At 37.8% G+C, this 13,949-nt stretch overlaps 1 protein-coding gene across 1 annotated transcript; it reads right to left on the bottom strand.

The window, feature by feature from the left end:
• Window positions 1-5,500: 5,500 nt before the first annotated feature.
• LOC146668418 (N-acetylneuraminate-9-phosphate synthase-like) lies at window positions 5,501-11,380 on the bottom strand. The gene is made up of 6 exons (XM_085410327.1): window positions 11,138-11,380; window positions 10,299-10,514; window positions 10,121-10,220; window positions 7,285-7,439; window positions 6,672-6,938; window positions 5,501-6,546 (listed from the first exon to the last, which is right to left on the bottom strand). Exons 1-6 carry the CDS (start codon window positions 11,267-11,269, stop codon window positions 6,337-6,339), a joined length of 1,080 nt encoding a protein of 359 aa, XP_085266453.1. The 5' UTR covers window positions 11,270-11,380; the 3' UTR covers window positions 5,501-6,336.
• Window positions 11,381-13,949: the final 2,569 nt, after the last annotated feature.

Genomic DNA, 13,949 nt, shown 5'->3' with positions numbered 1-13,949 from the left:
CCTCAGTGAGATTTTCTTCTCTAAGCACAGAAAGCTTCAGGACAGCATGTCCTGAAGGAGCTCCTCCCTCTTTTTCAGTGTTCCTCCCCCATTGACACTGGCCACCTCCTTTTACTTTCTCCTCCTTCCTTGTCCTCTCTGTCGCCAAGTCACTGTTAAAAAATGAGGATCACTATATATGTCAATCGTATCTGCTTCCTCTGGCCACCCTTCCTATCGCCCCACCTCTCCAAATCACCTGCATAATTCCTTCCTAGCTCTACAAACAAGTGAACAGATAATGGATTGAGAACAATAAGCTTACAGCTTGATGAGGCTGAAATTATCAGATCACAGTCTTGTGTATAAAGCGCTTGAAAATGATCCTACTTACTCTGTTATGCAATACTCTGCAGCATAGTTCACAATAGATGCTGCATGATATTTGTATGCGTTAGAGGTTTATAACCTATAAATAGGATGCCAAACTATTTAAAAAAATGAAAGTTATAGGATGTCATTTTGCCATTTAGTTTTATTAATTTAAGTAATTTTTTTCTTAGAGGGTTAGATACCTTATTAAGCTGCATAAAACATATTTACATGTGAGAGAATAGATTCTGAGGTATGTATATACTTTGAAAGTACAAAATAAGTTACTGTGATTTCTTACAAAGATGGACAAACCATAAATTTCACATTTCATATTTGAAATATGATGCAGCTCTGCTTTTTCTTACCTAATCTCCCCTACTCCCACACCAAAAAACTCAATTAACAGAGAAGAAACCTAAATAACTTAACATTTACTTTGTAGGTAGCAAAACCAAAAACAATTTAAGAAAAACATTTAACCTGATGTATAAATACCAAGTTTAAATAGATCAGAATGATTCATGAAACAAGATGCCTTTGGGTGCTTCTTCCCCCAAACTTTAGATTTTATGTTTTTGTAACAAACTTCAGCATATATCTTGTGTGCATATTAGACTGGTTTTCAAAATAAATAAATAAATAAATAAAAAGGCTATGATGTATACAAACATATATTTTCCTTTTAGTGGCGAATTCTTGGATTCTTGCTGGACAGTACAAAGCTGCAAAAGCTGTTCAGGAACTGCTTGAGGAACATAACAAAGAGTCCAAATTGATGACCTGACCTCTACACTCCCTAGAGCCCAATCCAATCAAGCATTTGGAAGATCCACCTCTCAAAGAATTTACATTAGAGCTGTTTTGGCAGCACAAGAACCATCTGATATTAGGTAAGTAGTTTTGATGTTGGGATTGATCAGTTATGCTAATGTCATAAATAACAAGTTGTTATGGAAGTGATATCACCATGCTGTCTTTTATTTACTGAATGTATGTAATGGGCTTTGAATGCCACACCAACTCTTAGGAAACAGTCTTAATGTCAGGTCAGGGTTAAGCCGGAGCAGCTACCTGAGGGCAAGATCAAATGATGCTGCCATTTCTGTTACCTAGCATGTCTCTAAGACAGATGTATGAGGGAGAATAAGCATGTAATAGGCAAATGTATTGTACCAAAAAAATACAGATTTAGCCTCGTTATAAAAAATCTCATCAGAAAATTCTTCTAAATGGTAAATGGCCTGCATTTGTATAGCGCTTTTCTAGTCCCTAAGGACCCCAAAGCGCTTCACACTACATTCAGTCATTCACCCATTCACACACACATTCACACATTGGTAAAGACATACTCATTTTGAATCGTGTATTCAGAATAACATGTAGAATAAGAATAATCCGAATAATGCTGTTTCAGTTTCCTTACAAACCACAAACCCTGCTGGGATTAAATCCTATGGGACCTTTCTCACCTCCAATTGCTCTTATCCAATTAAATGGGAGTATACTTAATGGAGTGGACTGCTTATTTTCCTTTGTAAGCAAAATTTGCATCTTCATTTCTTTGTTTTCTCACCAAACCAAGACTATTTAAAATCTTAATTACATTTTAATATCATGACTGAGACTTTTGTTAAATTTTCTTGAAAGGATAAGAAAGATATTATTTCTAATGTTTGTCCAGGTGGTTTGGATACTCTCTAAGACCATGTCACATAAAGGAAGGAAGGAAGGAAGGAAGGAAGGAAGGAAGGAAGGAAGGAAGGAAGGAAGGAAGGAAGGAAGGAAGAATTTACAAACTATAAAAACTTTGCATTCTCTCTGGTTATATATTTCCACATGGGAAAGCATAGTATTGCCATGTCCTGAAGAGACACTTGGTTTTGTGCAGACAAGTTTGACCTCTGTACTGACTGTGTATCTGTAGCTGAGAGATTAAGAGCTATGTAAAGTCCTAGCAAGGCTAAATGTGTTGCATAATCAGCCGAGCTAACCTAACCTTTGGGGTAGGCGAGGTACACCTAGTATATAATTTGAAATGTAAATAATTACAATCACAATGAGCAATAACACAAGCTAGGGAATAACCCTTAAATAGATGTAGATTCCGTGCAAAGGTCTAGCCACATCTGGGTGACTGAATTTGATCAAACCTAAGCAAACATAAATATACCTGCAGAACTTTTGCATGAAAAATAAGCTGCACAATTAACTGCATATATATTTTTTATATTAGGTTAAGAGCTGAAGTGGGTTTCTTTCCTTCCTAGGTCAATGAAAAGAACGCAAAATGGATGTTCCTCTGTGAAGCTAGGATCAGCAGCAGCTTATTGGCTAAAAGCTCCTGTCTGAAATAGCAGCTAAGTTGGAAAGGGAGGGACATTTTCTCTGTGAACAGGGACGGCCCAGGTAATTGGTGAGATCTATATAATGAGTCTATGAATAGCTGAGTTCACTTACTCTCCAAAAAGTGACCTTTCAATAAGCTCACCCCTTCAATCACCACACCTGCCAGGCACAAAAGCAATTTACAGTCATAAAGACGTCTAGATATAACACTCATTTAAAAAAGAAAATGTAATTTTCGCTGTTAGTCTCTCTCAACTGTTAGTGGCAAATTTATCAGCTTTAGCTGTTAATAGAAATATAGAAATCATTTGACATAAGAATAATTGTTGAAAAACTGAAAGGTTTGAACACAACATTTGAAAATGACCAGGAAATTCAAATGTATTTTATATTATATGTTGTATATTTATATATATCCAAAGATATGAAATAAAACAATAACAATAATAATAATTCACCAAATATTTATGATGCAGCCTACTGATGATTCAAACAGGAAAAAAATGTTTAATTAAAGGGTTACAGTGACCAATTAAAATAAATTTGTATTGATTTGCAGTAATTCTTTTGTCTGACAGGACAAGGAGACCCATGCTAGCAAAATGTCTCGCATCACATAACAGCGTAACCAGATCATCCACTGTAGAGTTTACATTTTCAGATTGCAGATAGAGACACTAATGTATAGCAAATTCATGAATGCATGTTTTGAGCAGATAATGATGCTCAGTTCAAACATTTCAATCGTTAGGATCACAGTAAAGTTTGCAGGACTGTCCCTGTTCACACATGAGTTTTATACTGGCCTCTGAGCAGGTCAGATACAGTCTTTGTACTTGTCATGAATAAGGCTTCTCACTGTAACGTAAACCCTATAATGCATATAGCTTATAACACTAAGCCTTGAGCTGAACTGTTACTATTGAGCTTAGTTCCCTATAACAAATAAATGAATTTAAACCATGCAGATTGCGGTTTCTGGAGAAATGCAAAGCTAGAAATATCTCACATTTCTTTGCGGCTGCTAAGCTACAGTGTTCAACCAGAGAAGTAAATATTACGTCAAATTTATTTAATGTATCAAATGTATCTAAATGATTTAACTGTGATGTGGAAAAAGTTCAACTAAAGCAACGCTGCACACAGGCATAAAAATATTAAACCTCGACAACAGAAATAGTATGAAATATATTTAAATAACAAGTACAATATAAGAGTGTATTAGAGACTTACTTGAAAAAAAAAACTAATATAACCCAGTATATATAACCCTAGCAGTATATAACCCTAATATATACTGCATGTTATTTGGCATAATCACTTAGCATACAGAATGGGTAAATTCTGTATTCTTCGTTCTTACTGGAACGAAACCAACATTTACCACAGGACTGCACCTGCTTCCTCTGCAGCTGACACTTTATTTTAAGATTGTGGAGCAAATGTTTCTCCTCGTATTTCTGTCGACAGCAGTTAGAGATGAATCTTATTTTGTCAACAGGGTATTTCCTCTCAACAGCAAACTGATAAAGTTCTGTTACACATGAAGATTGTGATATTAGTAGCTAGGAACGATGTTAGAAGGCCAGACCAGAGTAGTGATTAGTTTGCATTAGCTTCAGTTTAATTTCCGACCCACACCACAAAACCAGAACGTTATATATTTTATGATATTGTCAGGGAAATCAGCAGCAAGTTGGTTCAGCTCTGGCTCAGGGGGCTCAATAGGACAAAAGTTTCTTATCTGATATAATTATGTTTCACATTTACTGAAATGGCAGTCATGCTGTGAATGGAGTTACGGGAGGATCCAGAGCAAACATCTCCATCTAGTGGAGAATGAAATTAGTTTTTTACAGTCCCAATGTAAAACCTTTCATTTACAGAAAATACTCCATTAACATAAAAACATGTTTCACAGTGATTCACAGATCATGAAGCACTGATTTATGATTAATGATTAAGGTACTAGAGAGTAGTCCTGCTTTCAGGTTAAGGACCTCTACAGTCCTGTCCACCTCCCCTAGAGTAACTGTCTGTCTCCTGGTATCTCCTTGAGACTGTGCTGGGAGACACAGCAAACCTTCTGGCAATGGAACGCATTGATGCGGCATCCTGGAGAAGATGAGCAACTTGTGCAACCTATGTATGATCCAGGTATTGCCTCATGGTATCACAGTGACACTGACCCAAGCCAAACGTAAACACAGTCAGAAAATATGAGGGGGGTAAAAAAAAAAAAGTTCAGTGGCCCCAAATCATAGCTGTTTTGGGGGGTTGTCTCATTATTGCACTAAATCAACTGAAACTAATTAATAACCCCTTTTACTACTTAACTGACCAGCTCAACATGTCATGAAGTAAATATTCAGTCAAATTTATTTAATGTATCAAATCTATCTAAATGATTTAACTGTGATGTGGAAAAAGTTCAACTAAAGCAAAGCTGCACACAGGCATAAAAATATTAAACCTTAACAACAGAAATAGTATGAAATATATTTAAATAACAAGTACAATGTAAGAGTGTATTAGAGACTTACTTGAAAAAAAAACTCATCTATAAGAATTCACTAAGCATTTACTTTGAAAATAGTATAATTATTCACCTCAGTATTTAAAAACCCAGGTTCTTATTTTTCCATTTCTAAATAATGTGTATTACCCAAGATGTGGAATTTATTATATCTTCATATATGACAACTATAGTAGTAGTAGTAAATGATCCATGACACGAACATTCTCATCCATGAGAATTAGTTCATCTATGTAAAGAACAAAAAACAAAACAACATCAGTGTTGAGGCAAAATTTTAATTTGAAAAATGTTCATTCTTCCATTACATTACAGACCTCAACAGATATCAAAATGTTGACATTTACAGGTGTAAACAAACATTTTTAATCTGAAAAGTAGAAGTGCAGTGTGTTATAAGTGCCGGAACAAAAATGAGGAATTTTCAATTCATGACCCCCCCACCAAAAGAAATTAATAAAATAAATGAATCAAGAATGGGTAAAAGGGCAAATGCATGTGTAACGTGTAAGGTGTCTGATTTAGTTTTGCTTCCCTCTCAGCATTAGTCTCATTTTCCTCTTTCTGAAGAAACGATATAAATACAACTTCTTTCTGGCAAAAGTTGACAACCTCAGCTGGTCAATGAGGTCGTACACAAAGAGCAAATAGCCTCCGTGACCTCACTGCTATGGGATGAGATGATGGGGCCACAGCAGTGCCTATTCAACATTTATATAATCACTCAAGTGTAGGCAAAAACGGTAGCACAAAGAACGCAAGGTTAGCGGTAACAACTCTTGTGCCATCTCTCAAAGTGTTGGACTTAAACCGGATGCTGAGATCAAAGTGTTTGCCAGAAAGTGCATTATGTGAGACCACTTGTAGAAAATGTAAAAACTCTTTGGCTAAAGAGAACTAAAGCAGGGGCACGTGATAACATTAAAACCATCTGATGAACTGTCCAATTATGTAACAAATTACTGATCACCCATGCCTTTCAGCAACACCAAGAAAAATAACCCTTACTCTCATCCACGTTTCAGATTAAGCACCTTCAGAACTAACCTTCAATGAATCAACTACACTTTCTCTAGTGACTTCGGTCTTCCCTTCAATTTTCAGTACTTTGCCTTCTTGGCATAACAATCGACGACCTCAGGCACGATGCTGTCGTCCTCTTCCACGTCATCTTTGACGGTCTTTCCAACCAACTGGAAAATGTCCTCAGCTACAACGCCCATGGGCTCTGCCACCTTCACCGTCAACATGTCCTCAGTCAGAACTGTTCCTTTGGGGATCTTTACTTTGGCTACCACTGACTTACCCAGCTGAAGGAACAGCAAACAAAGCAACATTATTAAAGGAAAAAGTTGGACATTTGCTTGAAAAGCTTGCTAAACAGTAAAGCTGAGTATTTTTAATTAATTTTTTTTTTAGAGAAAGGCGTTCTGACCTTGTCGTGGCACGGCTTCTCACAGGGTAACATCCGCTTGATTCCGCTTCCCAGTGCCCTCTCCACCAGTCGGATAGAGCGAACCAGCTCAGCAAGTTCAGCGGGCTCAAGTGATGCTTCATGGTCACTTCCTTTCCACGTCTTGTCCAAGGTTATGTGGCGCTCAACAACCTTTGCTCCCAGAGCCACAGCCGCCACTGTTATACTGACTCCAGACTCATGGCCTGAATACCCAATGGGAATATCTGGAAAGTCCTTCTGGTATTCCTGCAGCCAACAAATGGGTGACATACATGTTATTCTTAAAAGTTAGTCATTTTACAATTTGCAACATGTACTCATGTTCATGTGGGGTTTTTTTTGACAAGATGCTACAAGCAGTTGCTATTGACATGATATAAAAATGCTGTTGTGCAGATCACCAGTCATTTTAAGTCCAGCCCACACGGCAGGGTGACAACAATACCCCAAGCCTTTCAGGCTGAGGGATAAAAAATAAGCTTCATAACCTGTAAAACTGGATCATTCTGGACTCTCTGGATTATTTTGCTCATACCCAAAGGAACACACCCTTCAAAATCATCCCACATGCAGTTTGAATTAGAAGATTCACCGTAATCACTCTGAGGTTGACATCTTCAGCTTCCAGAGGATAGGCGCTGGTACACTGCAGGATGGCAAAGTTTTTGTTGTGCTCCTTGACCGTCTTGTAGACCCGACGCATCGTCTCCATGGACTGCATCCCGCTGGACACCACCATGGGGCGTCCTGGCAAATGAAAGACAGCAACACTAACACTATAAGAAACCTCATGTTACTGGCAGTAAGCTAAGCGCTACGACACCCCTCAGTATTCCTCTGGAGTTATTGTACACTGCCTTGCTTGTACAGTGTAGAGTTCATGTCATCCATATTTATGCAGAATGAAAACAGACACAGACTCCTCGAGGTCCAACTATATTTAAAGTTTAAATTACATTCTAAATATTAAATTGTAATTCTGTGTCACATTTTATAAAATTATAAATGTATGCTTCCTTTAAGACACATTTTATATATTACATGGTGCATGTATTGAGTTGTCTATCGTTTTCTCTTTTTTTCCTTTTTAAAGTGTACCTGTGCTTTTTCTTTATTTCTGTAATATAGTCTATCTATTTAATCTACATCTAATTAAAATGATGGATGGTCAAATTAAACAAAACCAAAGCGTTAAATGATGAGGTATGTATATGCAAAGGTAATCTCTGAGCATTAAGTTCATGTTTTAAACAACTTTAGCTGAACAATTTCACAGTTTTTTCCTAACATTCTACTGCTGTATAACAGCAACTATTCACAGAACCATAATCTTAGGTATACAACTCTGGCTCTGGTTACAGAAGCCTCAATCAGGTGCTGCTCAAATCTTTTATTTGTAAGGGGGAGCCAGAAGAAATGTGACTTAAAGGGACAGTGGCCTTAAACAGAGAGGATGAATTAGGTGTTTACTAAGAATCAGTAGAATTTAAATCAGGATTCTTAAAATTATATATATTATATATATATATAATATATATATATATATTATATATTAGGGGTGCAACGATATTCGTATCGATATTGAACCGTTCGATACAGTGCTTTCGGTTCGGTACGCATATGTATCGAACAATACAACATTTGTAATTTATTTTATCAATTTTCCTTCTGACGATGCTGTCTGTGTTGAGCGCTCAGTGAATCTGTGTTCGACTACTCCGCCTAGGCTGCACTGTCGAGCGCAGATCCACTGAGCGCTCAACACAGACAGCATAGTCAGAAGGAAGAGCGCAGGGCAAGCTAGCGAGACAGAAGTTAAGCTCTCCTTGCAACAGGCAAGTTGAACCTCATTCAGATCTGGCGTTTGGAATTATTTTGGTTTTCATGTGACGTATGACCCTGAAGGTAAGCGAGTCATGGACTAAAGTAAAACAGTATGTTGGATGTGCCATGCAATGCTCAATTACATTGGTGTGAACTAGTGTGTTAGCGCAGTTAGCTCGTTAACGTGTTGGCCGTCTAGCCCCATGCACGGAGCGATCGGCGGTAGCTCGTTAACGGAGATTTGCCGTGTTGTGGCGTTAAGGTCATTTCAACGAGATTAACCTGAAAGCACTAGTGGGAACACAACGAATATGAGTGCACATTTATGCCGACATCATCCTAGTGCAAAGACAAGTGGAAGCAGACAAAAAAAAGCAAGCATGCTACTAACTTTAGCCGAGTCATTTAGACAGCTGTTAGCACATGATTCTCCTTATATGTTTAATATGCTGCTGAGAATATAGCCCAGAAGAAGCGGATAGTATAGCTTTTATTTTGGAAAGAGCCATTTCTCTGTAATAAACTCTCTTTTCCAAAGATGAGTGATTCCTCAATCAGATACAGGGCTTGCAATATCGCTAGCCCGACGTCCCGGAGCTAGCGATTTTTTCAGTCGGGCTACCAAAATCTATCTCTTCCCTACCCGTCGGGCTATTGTAGGAAAAATATATGTCAATGCTTTTGCATTCTTTCAGAAATGTAGCTGGGTAATTATGTCATTGGCATCGGTGAGCCACTGTCAATATGTGACATATTGAAGTCGCGTTTGAATTTGTGCTTGTTTTTTTTGCTTTCACTTTGCAATCGTGCGAACTGTGTATAGAGAGCGACAGCACTGATCTGTGAGTGATGATAATTTGTGCACCAATTCCTCTGACATCGTCTTATTAATCGTTAGCTTACTATGCAAACTATGCAAATCGAATTTCCCAGAGGAACCCACCCGAGGGATTAATAAAGTTCTATCTAATCTAAAAAACATGACAAGTGAAATCTCCCGCAGCAAGCTTAAACATGTGAGAGGTTGATCGTGCAGAGAATCGCTGAGCTTATGTGAGTGCGTGTGTAAAAGCATTTCAGTTCTGCTGAGCCAAATAAGACAGGTCAGGGTGAAGAAGTGACAGCCAAAGAAAAGCTTACCACAAAACGGAGAAGTTATGATAAATCAGACTATAAGGCAAAAAGAAAGTGCAGCTTTATGGTTTCATGGACAAAAGAATTTCTGTGGCTGCAATATGATGAGCTAAATAACCAGGGCTGCACATAAGTGGTCCGCAGGTGCGCATACGCTGTCAAAATAAGAAACACGCACAAGGGTTAGGGTTAAATTTAAAAACTGTACTTTTGAGTTAAAATATATATTTATAATTTTAATAAATGACAAATTAAAAATGCATGAACATTTTTTTGTATCGAAAAAATATCGAACCGTGACACCAAAGTATCGAACCGAACCGAATCGTGAATTTTGTGTATCGTTGCACCCCTATTACATATATATATATATATATATATATATATATATATATATATATTGAACACTGATGCCGATGATTGAGTTTCAAACTTGAGCCATTTCTCCACACATGGTATTTCACTCTCACCTTTTTTGGCAGTTTTAACTAGATAGGGGAAGTTGTTGGTGTCTCCAGAACCCACTTTGAAGAAAGGCACATTAAGCTCATGAAGAAACTCCACCGCCATCTGAAGACAGAAAAGCTTATGGTTAAACTTCTCCACTGAGTAAAGTACCATAATACTATGAACAAAACTCTCCCTTACCTCATCCATTCCCGATGCAGTAAAGTAGATCCCCACCTCTTCTGCATATTTCTGCAGTTCCCTGTACTGATCGTGGCTGAACTCCAGATGGCGCTTGTGCTCACCGTAGGTTTCCCCCCAGGAGTGTTTGGAGGTGTATGGGCGGGCCAAGGCTTTCTTGTTGAACTTAAACTCTAATTCACTCTTCTGAAATTTGGCACAGTCTGCACCACAGTCCTGAGGAGGTGGGGATAAGATTTTTGATTTTTGTTTTTTGTTTTTTTTGAATGGTACTAGTTTCTTGAGTTGCTCTCACGTATCTTTTAAGATCCTACAAGACACACTTGATAAATACCTGTAACTTGATAGTGTTCTGGGAAAAAAAATTGTAAGTGTTGTACTAAAAAGATGTGGACATGATAAAAATCCTTCATAACAGGTTTAATGGGCACATGAACACAGCTAACGAATTTAAGACAAATTTTACTACAATTGAATACAATTCACGTCTGGTTTGAATCAAGCAGCAGGCACAAGAGGGCGCTATAGGACAGGCACAGAAAGAGAAGCCAAACTCCATTCATAAATCTAGTAATTTAATATTTTGCAGCTTATGCCAGAAACACCGTTTAAATGGCATAAACTGGTTAAATGAAGCATCCAACTTTGCTTTCAGGATTTCATGTCTGAAACGAAAAGTTTATGATTTGCTTGGGTGAAGCAGAGGAACGTGTCATATTGCTTTCTTATGAATGAAGTTCAGGAAACAGACGGTATATCGTGTGCGTGCGTGTGTTTGATTGTCTGTGCGTAAATATACCTAAAAGACAAACCGATACGTGTTTGCTTTTTTACATTACCTTTGCCATTTTTATCATTTTCTTTGCGATCTCAATGTCTCCCTGGTGGTTCTGTCCAATCTCAGCTATGATGAAACACGGATGGTTCCCTCCGATCATACGACCGGGACACAGCTCAAACTCTAACGGCATTTTGTTGGTAGAAAAGAAAGCGAGTACAACCAGTGAAAGTAATAAAGACAACTAAAAAGTGTCAACCCGGGTAGATAACCGGAACAGTTAACGTCATGCACAAACAGGATGTGCCGCAACTTCCGCCTTTGTGGATCAACGTAGCAATCGCGGATTTTCTTTCAAAATAAAAGCAACCATTCTGTTCTGTTTTTATTTGCATCGACAAATTTACAGCTATGGAAAATCACATTTATGGATATGTACATTTATATTTATAAACTTCCCGTGAAACAAGTGGTTGAATAGACATTTTCCAATCAAAGCTTTGAGCTTTCCAACCAAAGCTCAAAGCTACAAGCAAAGTATATATATATATGAAATTTAGCCCAGTGGGCACGTACCGGGCATTTTCCCGGTGAGCCGAGTCCGACTCACTTTTGGGCCGATGGGACGGCCTGAAGTGCCCGCTGCGCACCAGCCATACAAGAAATGGCAGCAGCCCATTCGTTCATTTTCATTAGTGAAACTGGATTAGCCAATCAAATGTCCTAACGCTACCGGCCCCTCTCCTACCTTCGCTGCACCTTGAAGAAAATGTTTGGTGTGGAAGAAGCAGCGAGAAGGTGGAGCTGGAAAGCCGAGAGAGGACACTGAAAGAAACTAATATGAGATGCAGCTAAATGTGTCAGATTAACCGACATGTTATTTTTTTTTGTTTGTTTGTTTGTTTGTTTGTTTTTTGCCTGTCCCGTTTGGCTCTTTTGCCATCAGAATTGTTGTCTAAAGGCAAAGAAAGATGCCCAACGGATTTGCTTTACCAAATTGACCATCCCAGCCTTGCCGTAATGGTCCATTTGATTCACCTTTTATTGTTTATTTTATTTTCACTTACTGAATACGGGACAGACTTGACTGGGGGAAAGAAGGGGAGAAAGAAAGAGGGAAAGAGAAACAGCTGAGAAGAGGGACGGGGGAGAAGGGCAAAAGACAAAAACCAACAGAATGGGCAGCAAAAAAAAAAATGCATATATCAATCACCTGGGTCACCTGCTGAGAAAGAAAAAAGAAAACAAGCAGAAGAGAACAAGAGTAATAAAACAACATCACAATGATATATGGGAATATGACAGTAAATACTAAATATTAAACATTATTGTGCAGCACATAAAATCAACAGAACACAGTGTGCTTTGAGGTAAGAGATTAACCGACATGTTAGCATCGGTCTGGCTGTGACTGTAACAGAAGTACCAGCAGCATCTAATAATCAAGCTTTACAATCAGAGAAGGCTGCTGGTGCTGAGGAAGAGACACGTGAATTTCTCACCACGTGAATTTCACCTTCACGTGGTAAGAAAATAGATGGAGGGACATAATTAGGAAGGGATAGATTCAGGGATTCGGGTAAAATCAATGGCTGCTTTGACCATAAACCATTTGCTAATAGTAGATTTTAATTATTATCACACACTGCAGTGCAACTGAGAAATAACACAACAACAACTGTACCGACCCGATTAATACCTATGTTAAAATCAATAGTCAAACAAAATGAAATGATATATAGAGATCATGGTGAGTCGCCTGGACCACAAATGCCTGGGCTGATTATTTTATCTCAGTTCAGCCCTGCCCAACAGCAGTAACTGATTTAGCCTATTCAAAGACATGAAGGTCCTGGTCTCACATAAACAGCCTGTGGTCTTAAAACAGAAAGTAAAACAAAGAGAGGACAGTCTTAACACAAAGCAAACAATGTCTGAAGAATTTATTAAATAAATAAATCCACCCACTTGAGATGACTCAGTGCAGACAAACTGAAAATTCATGTTTAACTTGTTTATACAACAGAATTAAGAAAATGGTTCTAGAAGAACATGTATGAGCAACTTTTCAGTGTATGTAGCAAACCTGAGTACTTTAATTTAATGTAGATGTGGCAGGAAATACTACAAATAAAATCACAAAGATAACATAAGAAATATTTATTTGTTTTTGCTACACAAATTGGTCCGTTTAAAAGACAATAACAATTTGAACATTGCCTTCTGTTGCCTCACAGGCCTCTTCCAATCACTCTTCCTCTGTGCTCTTGCTTCTCCATCTTGTTTCGTAACACCTGTATAAGTCACTTGAGGCCTTGTTTTTATCCTGACACATGGCTGAATTGTCCTTCCAATTGAGTGCGCTCAGGCACAACATGAGTAAGATTAATTGGTATTCAGTATGTTGCATTTTGAACACCAGTGTTTCTACCTCGACCAAACACATCTAAATGATGGAATTTTTAAAGATTTATAAAGTTAATATTGGTGAGACAAATAGAACTGTGTTTAGAGTTTTGAAATCTTGAGTCAGTTGGTTGATACATACTTTCAGAACTGTGTGAATAGTCAGTGAAGCTTTGAATGTAAGTACAGTATTCTCATACACCAGTTAATCAAGCCTTCTATTTCTGAAGAGAAGCCAATAAGAGTTAGTGTTGTTTTTTCAAAAACCTCCACCTTTTAAGTGTATTTATTATTGTGTTCTTTAAATCAACAGTTATTAATGAAAAAGGATCTGAGGTTAGATGTGTTTTGTTTTTTTGTTTTTAGATGGGGACAACAGCATCAATTAACTATTCTATATTTTTGCTAAGAAATTATTATATGAATTCAAAGTAATTTCACAATAATTTTCCTCTGGTTGTCTGCAC

This window comes from Rhamphochromis longiceps, linkage group LG6 (assembly GCF_057381845.1).
Source record: "Rhamphochromis longiceps isolate RC_006_pf linkage group LG6, R_longiceps_female_GT1.1, whole genome shotgun sequence".
Classification (NCBI taxonomy): domain Eukaryota; kingdom Metazoa; phylum Chordata; class Actinopteri; order Cichliformes; family Cichlidae; genus Rhamphochromis; species Rhamphochromis longiceps.
This window is presented reverse-complemented; position numbering and strand designations above follow the sequence as displayed.

Bases quoted from the DNA above. Each gene is read 5' to 3' on its own strand.
- LOC146668418 (XM_085410327.1), bottom strand. From the start codon at position 11,269: ATGCCGTTAGAGTTTGAGCTGTGTCCCGGTCGTATGATCGGAGGGAAC. The intron at 10,221-10,298 runs GTAAGGGAGAGT...TTCTGTCTTCAG, and splicing joins CTGCATCGGGAATGGATGAG to ATGGCGGTGGAGTTTCTTCA. The intron at 7,440-10,120 runs GTGAGAGTGAAA...TTCATTTGCCAG, and splicing joins AGTTAAAACTGCCAAAAAAG to GACGCCCCATGGTGGTGTCC.